Source organism: Delphinus delphis, chromosome 5 (assembly GCF_949987515.2).
Source record: "Delphinus delphis chromosome 5, mDelDel1.2, whole genome shotgun sequence".
Classification (NCBI taxonomy): domain Eukaryota; kingdom Metazoa; phylum Chordata; class Mammalia; order Artiodactyla; family Delphinidae; genus Delphinus; species Delphinus delphis.
The window spans coordinates 114,919,041-114,928,923 of record NC_082687.1 but is presented as its reverse complement, the minus strand read 5'-3'; the positions used below and the strand labels follow the sequence as shown (position 1 = coordinate 114,928,923).

The window sequence follows — 9,883 nt, the reverse complement described above, 5'->3', positions numbered from 1 at the left end:
CTGAAGGCTTCAGAGCTCGTGAGCCACAGGTGTGGTACCCTGGAGTATACAGGTATGGCTTTCTCCCAGATCTGAGCTCACACCCTCTTTACATTTGAAACTCTCCAAATTTTATCTCAGATTGAGGGGGCTATGTTCTAGTTTGGTGAGAATAGGACTGAGTTGACGCCCTGCATTCAATTTGTGCTTTTCCTGGAATTTCTTTTCTGTTCTTTCCGGAGGGGGAGGGCCGAAAAAAGGACCATTCCAGGGCGCGGCGCTGGGCTTGCCACATTTGGGAGCGCCGCCTGAAGTTGGGCGCACAGCCTCCCGACGCCCTGCCGTTGGGCTGGTGGAGGCCGCAGCACTGCTAGGGTTGTATCAGTCCTCCTGTTTGCACTATTTCTTTTTGCGACCATGGCCCCGCCTTAAGTATTTCTAATTAAGAAACAAAACCTCAGGAAACCGAAACTTAACCAGCCGCTCTCGCTTCTGTAATTACGCCTGCTGACCCCCCCCCCCCGCAACCGTCCAACCAATCAGACGGCGACTAGTGTCTCTGTTTAAAAGTCAACCAATCGGCGACTAGCGTCTTTGTTTAAAAGTCAACCAATCGGCGACTAGTGTCTCTGTTTAAAAGTCAACCAATCGGCGACTAGTGTCTTTGTTTAAAAGTCAACCAATCGGCGACTATATTTGTACCGGTCTATAAAAGAGCTGTACTAAACTCCGCCAGGGCCTCTTAGCGTCACGAACAAGGAGTGCGCGGAGGTCCAGGTTCGAACCTGCAATAAATGACCCTTGCCGTTTGGCTTTGACTCTCGACTCTGGTGGTCTTGTGGAGGGGCCTCGCGACCTTGGGCATTTCATTTGGGGGCTCGTCCGGGATGCCCCCAAGCCCACCAGACATCAGGTCAACGGGTCATCGCTGACAACCGATCGGTAAGTAAGCCGGCTCAGGGTACCTTCTGTTTTGGGGACTAGGACAGTCCTGGCGGACGCGCTATAGGACACCTAGTCGGGTGTGGTTGGAGACGTCCACCACGACCCATCTGGGGCTGGCAGCCCATCTGAAGCGCGCACGCGATAACCTCCCCTTCCTCCTTTTACAGACTCCGCTATTGGGACTGCTCTTAATCACTTTTGTTTTCAGAGTAACCTTTTCTAATCAATCTCTTACAGGACCTAGACATGGGCCAAGCACAGAGTACCCCCCTCTCCCTCCTTCTCGCTAATTTCGGGGATGTAAAGTCCCGAGGACACAGCTTCAGTCTGGATATCTGGAGAAGAAAACTAATTACCTTCTGCCGCTCTGAATGGCCAACTTTCGGGGTTGGCTGGCCCACCGAGGGTACCTTTTGTCTTCCTATAATCCTAAAAGTTAAATCTAGAGTTTTCTTGCCAGGAAAAGAAGGCCATCCGGACCAGATCCCCTACATCCTGGTATGGCAGGACCTGGTAGAAAACCCTCCTCCCTGGATGACCCCTTTTTGTCATCAGGGTCATATAAGATCCTTGCGGCCCGACCAACTAAACCTCCCAAGCCTCAGACCCGAACTGCACCCATACTCTCTGACAGCCAAGACCTCCTTCTCCTAGACCCCCCCCCCATATCAATCTCCTCCTGTGGCCCCACGACCAGTCCCCCTTCCTGCTCCTGGCTCTGCTCCTCTCCCCTTGGTAGAACCTCCTGCAGCCCCTCCCGGAGGGCCACCCAGGCCAGAACCGGAGGACCGAGAGGCAGAGGCACTACCGGTCCCCCTGCCCAATGAAAATAATTCCCAGGGGCCGGCTGGGCGCACTCGCGGACGCACTCAGCGCGACCCAGGGTTCCGCCATCCTGATTCTACCATAGCCCTACCCCTGCGAGAAATAGGCCCTCCCGATGAGACAGGGAACCCCCGACTCCAGTATTGGCCATTCTCTACCAGTGACCTATATAATTGGAAAACCCAGAATGCCCGTTTTTCTGATAATCCTAAAGACTTGATAGCTCTTCTAGATAGCGTTATGTTCACTCATCGGCCCACCTGGGATGACTGCCAACAGCTCCTCCGGATCCTATTCACTACCGAAGAACGGGAGCGAATCCAGCTGGAGGCGAGAAAACTGGTTCCTGGAGATGATGGTCAACCCACCGCTAACCCTGACCTCATCAATGCAGCCTTTCCCTTAACTCGCCCCCCGCAGGATGATTGGGACTATAACACCGGAGAAGGTAGGGGACGACTGCTCATTTATCGCCAGACTCTAATGGCGGGTCTCCGGGCTGCCGCGCGCAAGCCCACTAATTTGGCCAAGGTATATTCAATCGTACAAGGTAAAACAGAAACTCCCTCCTCTTATTTAGAAAGATTAATGGAAGCCTTTAGGCAGTATACCCCTATGGATCCAGAGGCCCCCGAAAATCAGGCCGCCATTGTAATGTCCTTCGTTAACCAGGCAGCCCCTGATATTAAAAAGAAACTCCAGAAGTTAGAAGATCTGGAGGGCAAACAGATACAGGACTTACTCTGTATCGCCCAGCGCGTCTTTAATAACCGGGACGCCCCAGAGGATAAACAACTTAAAGCCACTGAGAAAATGACTAAAGTCTTGGCCGCCATTGTTCAGAAAGACCAAGAGGGCCCCCCAGCCACTCGACCTTCCAGGCGACCATTGGATAGAGATCAATGTGCCTATTGCAAGGAAAAGGGCCACTGGGCTCGGGAATGCCCCAAGAAAAGGCAGCCGCGCCCCAACCAGGGGCAATGGCAACCGAACGCCACCCCAGTCCTGTTTACACATGATACAAAGTAGGGGGGACGGGGTTCGGACCCCCTCCCCGAACCCAGGGTAACCCTACGAGTGGAGGGGAAACCAGTCCAATTCCTGGTGGATACAGGGGCACAGCATTCGGTCTTGGTTAAGCCCCACGGGAAAATTTCTAACAAATCCTCCTGGGTCCAGGGAGCTACGGGAGTTAAACGTTACCTTTGGACCACTCAGAGAACTGTGGACTTGGGCACGGGGAGGGTAACCCATACCTTTCTGGTCATTCCCGATAGCCCTTGCCCCTTACTGGGGAGAGACTTACTCACTAAAATGGGAGCACAAATTCATTTTCGGCCAGAGGGGCCAATCGTAACAGACCCTCACGACCAACCCATATCTGTGCTCACCCTGAACTTGGAAGATGAGTACCGACTTCACCAGGAACCACCCTCCCAAAATCAAGATATAGAGTTATGGCTTCAGCAGTTCCCCGAAGCATGGGCAGAAACAGGGGGGATGGGACTAGCCAAACACCGCCCAGCCCTATTCATAGAGATCAAACCGGGGGCAGATCCTGCACGTGTCCGACAGTATCCCATGCCCCTAGAGGCCAAGACTGGTATCACTCCTCATATTCGCCGGCTTCTTGACCTGGGGATACTGCGTCCCTGCCAGTCGGCCTGGAATACACCCCTGCTGCCAGTCCGCAAACCTAACAGTAAAGACTACCGCCCAGTGCAGGACCTGAGGGAAGTTAACAGACGGGTCATAGACATCCATCCTACTGTGCCCAATCCATATACTCTTTTGAGCGCCCTTTGTCCAGAAAAACAATGGTATACTGTGCTGGACCTCAAAGATGCCTTTTTTAGTTTACCCTTGGCGCCCAAAAGTCAAGAACTCTTTGCCTTCGAATGGTCAGACCCCGAGAGAGGTATAAACGGACAACTCACCTGGACCAGACTTCCCCAAGGATTCAAAAACTCGCCTACCTTGTTTGATGAGGCCCTACACGAGGATCTCAGTGAGTACCGGAGACAAAACCCCAATGTAACCCTTCTGCAGTATGTTGATGATCTCTTAATAGCTGCTGAGACCGCTGAAGCCTGCCTGCAGGGAACCAGAAACCTCCTGCGGACTCTCGGCACCCTGGGATACCGAGCCTCTGCCAAGAAAGCACAGATCTGCAGGCCTGAGGTAACTTACCTGGGATACCTATTGAAAGGGGGGCAACGATGGCTCACAGATGCACGGAAGGAAACCGTCCTCCGCATCCCCAGACCCACCACGCCTCGACAGGTGAGGGAATTTTTGGGGTCGGCTGGGTTCTGCCGTTTATGGATACCCAAATTTGCTGAAATGGCCAAACCGCTATACCTAGCCACCAAAGAGCAGACGCCCTTTGAATGGACAGAAGAGGCTGAGCAGTCATTTCAGCAGATCAAAACTGCCTTGCTGTCCGCACCCGCCCTGGGTCTCCCTGATGTCTCCAAGCCCTTCCACCTCTTTGTAGATGAAAGCAAAGGCATAGCTAAGGCCGTGTTGACCCAGCCCCTCGGTCCTTGGCCCCGGCCTGTTGCTTACCTATCAAAAAAATTGGACCCAGTGGCTGCCGGCTGGCCTCCTTGCCTCCGGATGATCGCCGCCACGGCCCTAATGGTAAAGGATGCTGACAAACTAACTATGGGGCAGGAGTTACATGTCACCACCCCCCACGCCATCGACGGGGTTCTCAAACAGCCTCCCGACCGATGGATGAGCAATGCTCGATTGGTCCACTACCAGGGTCTACTGTTAAATCCCCTCAGAATCAGCTACACTCCGCCGTGGGCATTAAACCCTGCCTCCCTATTACCTGACCCAGATTTGGACTCCCCACTCCATGACTGTGCAGAGGTACTGGCCCAGATCCATGGGGTTCGGGAAGACCTACGTGACCAGCCCCTACCGGATGCACAAGTCACATGGTTCACTGACGGCAGCAGCTTTGTCCAGCAAGGTCAGAGGTATGCGGGGGCAGCAGTAACATCAGAAACTGAGGTGATATGGGCAGAGACTCTCCCCCCAGGGACCTCAGCCCAAAAAGCTGAATTAATTGCCCTGACCCAAGCTCTCAAGATGAGCAAAGGCCAAAAAGCTACCATATACACAGACAGCCGGTATGCTTTCGCTACCGCACATATACATGGGGCAATATACCGAGAGCGGGGACTACTCACAGCAGAGGGCAAAGACATCAAGAACAAAGAGGAAATCCTGGCCTTGCTAGCGGCCATATGGGAACCCAAAAAGCTAGCCATTGTACACTGCCCGGGGCATCAAAAACCCACGAATCCAGTCACCCGAGGCAACAATTTGGCAGACCAGACGGCTCGAAAGGCGGCACACACTCCAATACCATTACTTCCCCTGCAACTGCCGGATCCAGGCCCCCGGGAACTACCGCCTCAACCCGACTACTCGGAGGATGACATCAGATGGATGAGCAAGCTTCCTCTAACCCAGGTTAGAGACGGATGGTGGCGGGACGCTAAAAACAATATCCTCCTTCCTGAGAGACTAGGAACCCTGGTCCTTGAACGGATCCACCGTAGCACCCACTTGGGCGCCCGACGGCTACAGGATCTCATCAGGCAGACTGGACTTAAAATTAAAAATGTCTCCGAGAAGACTGAACGACTGGTTGCTGACTGTGCAGTCTGCCAACTCCATAATGCCAGCACCCACCCGCCAACCACTGGCATCCGGGAGAGAGGAAACCAGCCTGGAGCCTACTGGGAAGTGGACTTCACGGAGGTAAAGCCTGGCAAATATGGGTATAAATATTTACTGGTGTTTATAGATACCTTTTCAGGTTGGACTGAGGCATTCCCAACCAAGAATGAGACTGCACGAATAGTAGCTAAGAAGCTACTAGAAGAGATCCTGCCCAGGTATGGCTTTCCAGTTATGATAGGGTCCGACAACGGGCCAGCCTTCGTTTCTAAGGTAAGTCAGGATCTGGCTTCCATACTTGGGGCTAATTGGAAATTACATTGTGCATACCGCCCCCAGAGTTCAGGACAGATAGAAAGGATGAATAGAACACTAAAAGAGACCTTGACTAAATTGACCATGGAGACTGGCGCTAACTGGGTAGTCCTACTCCCCTATGCTCTGTTTAGGGTGCGAAATTCCCCCTATAAGCTAGGATTTACTCCCTATGAAATAATGCATGGTAGGCCTCCTCCTATCATCCCTAATCTAAAGACTAACCTTATCCAATTGGACCCAGAAAATAATCTCCTGTCTTCCCTCCAAGCCTTACAGCGGATACACGAGACAATCTGGCCCAAACTAAAAGAGCTATATGCAACAGGACCCCCACCTACTCCACACCAGCTCCGGCCAGGTGACTGGGTCCTTGTCAAACGCCATCGACAAGAGACCCTAGAACCCAGGTGGAAAGGACCTTACCAGATCATCCTGACAACGCCGACAGCCATTAAGGTGGACAGCATAGCTGCCTGGATCCATCACACGCACGTCAAGCCGGTGGACCCATTTTCTGACCTCATCAAGTCCACTAAAGCTGACGTCACCTGGACTGTTGACCGGAGTAAGAACAATCCCCTCAAACTGACTTTGCGCCGTACCCTCCCCCATGATGACCAAGGTACTGCTGATAGCCCTAATGATAGTCCTAACCCTCAACCCTCGGGCCACGAGGGGAGGATTCGGCCCTCCCCCCAATAAGAATACTTTAATACAACTACTATATGGTGCACCGTGCGAGTGCAGGGGAGGTACTATGGAGACTCCTGTTGTTCCCCGAGGGTATACTCATATGCAGGACTGCGGGGGCATAACTGCGTATCTTGTTCAGGAATATAGGGTTACCGGGGCCTCTCAAAACTGGCAATGCTACCATAAGCCTAAGCCACTTCCCCCTCGAGCTACTTGCCCCTGTTCTACCTTCCAGGAATCAATGCATAGCATGTGCTATTCCTCTTACCAGCAATGTATAGGGGCCAATAACAAGACTTATTTCACAGCCATACTACAGAATAATAAAAGCCCCACCATTAGTGATGATAATAAATACCTTCAGGCTGGATGCACTGGCACCCCCGGGACCCCGGTATGCTGGAATACCAGGGCCCCCACACATATGTCAGACGGTGGGGGGCCCCAGGACGCAGTGCGCCAGATAGAAACCCGAAGACAAATAGAAGAGGCCTATCGGCATCTGTACCCACAGCTCAGCTACCACCCCCTAATTCTCCCTAAGGTCGATCCCTCTGAATTGGACTCCCAGACCATGTCCATACTAGAAGCTACTTTTGCGCTTTTGAATACCACCAACCCCAACTTAGCACAGGATTGCTGGCTCTGCCTTCCTCAAGGACCGCCCCGCCCTATAGCCATCCCCACCTTCGCCAATTTAAATATCAGCGAACGATGTAACCCTACTTCACTCCCCGAGCCGTTCCCCATACAATTTTCAAAATTTTCAACCACCTTTAATACCTCATGCTTTGTCAAGAACGATTCCCTCTCTAACGCCAGTATTGACTTGGGAATCCTTTCATCCACTGGATGTAGTCAATATATCCCCGTGAACTCCTCCCTCTGTAGTCTTAATACCACTGTCTTTGTCTGTGGAAGTAACCTAGCATACACCTATTTACCCCCGAATTGGACAGGGGTCTGCACCCTGGCCACCCTTCTCCCCAATGTAGACCTGATCTCGGGAGACACCCCGTTGCCCATTCCCAGCTTTGACCTCTGGGCAGGCAGAACCAAACGAGCCATTACAGTCCTACCCCTCCTGGTAGGATTAGGAATTACAGGAGCTGTGGCCACAGGGAGTACAGGTCTTGGGGTCTCCCTTCACTCCTATAGTCAGCTGTCTAGGCAATTAATAGAAGATGTAGAAACTCTCTCTGGGACCATTCAGGACTTACAGGACCAATTAGATTCGCTGGCCGAGGTGGTCCTACAGAATAGGAGGGGCTTAGACTTACTGACAGCTGAACAGGGTGGGATATGCCTCGCCCTAAAAGAAAAATGTTGTTTCTATGCAAATAAATCAGGCATTGTAAGAAATAAGATCCACCAGCTCCAGGAAGACCTAGCTCGCCGCCGGCAAGAATTAGCGGATAATCCCCTTTGGTCAGGATTTCATGGGATGCTCCCCTTCCTCCTCCCCATCCTGGGCCCTCTACTATGCCTCCTTCTCCTCCTCACTATAGGCCCCTGTATACTCAGTAAAGTCATGAATTTAGTTCGCGAAAGAATAAATACAGTCCAGCTAATGATATTAAGAACACAATATCAGCCCTGCGAGGCCTCAGAAATTGAAGAAACGGAGCCTTGAGGACCCAAGATTGGCTCCTCTGGTTCATGAGAAAGGGGGGAATGAGGGGGCTATGTTCTAGTTTGGTGAGAATAGGACTGAGTTGACGCCCTGCATTCAATTTGTGCTTTTCCTGGAATTTCTTTTCTGTTCTTTCCGGAGGGGGAGGGCCGAAAAAAGGACCATTCCAGGGCGCGGCGCTGGGCTTGCCACATTTGGGAGCGCCGCCTGAAGTTGGGCGCACAGCCTCCCGACGCCCTGCCGTTGGGCTGGTGGAGGCCGCAGCACTGCTAGGGTTGTATCAGTCCTCCTGTTTGCACTATTTCTTTTTGCGACCATGGCCCCGCCTTAAGTATTTCTAATTAAGAAACAAAACCTCAGGAAACCGAAACTTAACCAGCCGCTCTCGCTTCTGTAATTACGCCTGCTGACCCCCCCCCCCGCAACCGTCCAACCAATCAGACGGCGACTAGTGTCTCTGTTTAAAAGTCAACCAATCGGCGACTAGCGTCTTTGTTTAAAAGTCAACCAATCGGCGACTAGTGTCTCTGTTTAAAAGTCAACCAATCGGCGACTAGTGTCTTTGTTTAAAAGTCAACCAGTCGGCGACTATATTTGTACCGGTCTATAAAAGAGCTGTACTAAACTCCGCCAGGGCCTCTTAGCGTCACGAACAAGGAGTGCGCGGAGGTCCAGGTTCGAACCTGCAATAAATGACCCTTGCCGTTTGGCTTTGACTCTCGACTCTGGTGGTCTTGTGGAGGGGCCTCGCGACCTTGGGCATTTCAAGATCTATTTTAAGGTTTTGTCTTTCAGGTGAAGGTCTAATTCTGTATTCACGTACTCCTTTGGCACTTCAGTCTGATTTTAAATAAGACTGTTTCAACTGAAGCTGAAAACGCACTTGATCCATTCCTTCAGAATTCCTGCTTCACTAAACCTGTGCTGGTTTTTCAGCCTTGGTGTATTACTGTGGAATAAGTTATTCTCTGGAAACTGGCTGAAAAAAAGCCTTTGGCCTGGCTCCTTCAAGACCAAGCTGTTTCTTTAGAACTGGCTGCTATTAGCTTGCAAGCTGTTTGTATTGAGCTGTTTGCCCTGTAAAATGTTTAAACTGTTTGAAAATTGTTCTTTTACTCTAGAGAAAAACCTCTGAGAAATGAGATCCAAATTATCTAAGTATTTTGAGGGCACCCACCCCATAGGGACTCTGGCAGATTTCATGCTTAAACACCTTGGTCCTTTCTCATGTGCATTTCTAACTAAATGGATTGACCTGACCAAAGGCAATTTAGAATATCAATGGCCATTATGGGGAACTTTTGAAATCCCCACATTTAGTTTCCTTAAAGCTGGATTGTGTTACAACAGCTCAGACATTTCCAGAATTGAGTGCAATGCCTATTTTCACTGGTAGTTTGAGGCTTCACAATGTTATCAGGAGTCTAAAATTGCCTTTCTGCAAAATAAGATTTTAAGATGAACTGAGTCAAACAAATGACAAAAGAAAGAGAAAATGGCAGCCAAGGCCTCAGGCTCTTCTTTCTTGGCTCTTTGTCCCAGGCTCTACTTCTGACTCCCCTGTAGCCTCACTTCACCCACGCTAGTCACCTTGCTGAACTTCCTCTTTTCTCTGAAACTCTCCTCACTCCTTTTTCCTCTGAACTTTTCAGAATCTGTCTCTTTAAAAATGAAGCCTTCTGAGGATCCAGAGGCTAAACCCTAATTTTTTACATTTCCTGGTAGAAAGCTGAACCGTGAGCCATAGACAAAGATTTCCCCAAAGTAAAAAAAAGATGCTCACAGAATTGC

At 51.0% G+C, this 9,883-nt stretch overlaps 1 protein-coding gene across 1 annotated transcript; it reads left to right on the top strand.

Moving 5' to 3' along the window:
• Positions 1 to 6,523: 6,523 nt before the first annotated feature.
• Positions 6,524 to 8,092, top strand: LOC132426321 (syncytin-1-like). Its single transcript, XM_060013194.1, has one exon. The coding sequence runs from the start codon at positions 6,524 to 6,526 to the stop codon at positions 8,090 to 8,092; it is 1,569 nt and encodes a 522-aa protein (XP_059869177.1).
• Positions 8,093 to 9,883: the final 1,791 nt, after the last annotated feature.

Coding starts and splice junctions, on each gene's coding strand:
- LOC132426321 (XM_060013194.1), top strand. CDS start 6,524: ATGGAGACTCCTGTTGTTCCCCGAGGGTATACTCATATGCAGGACTGC.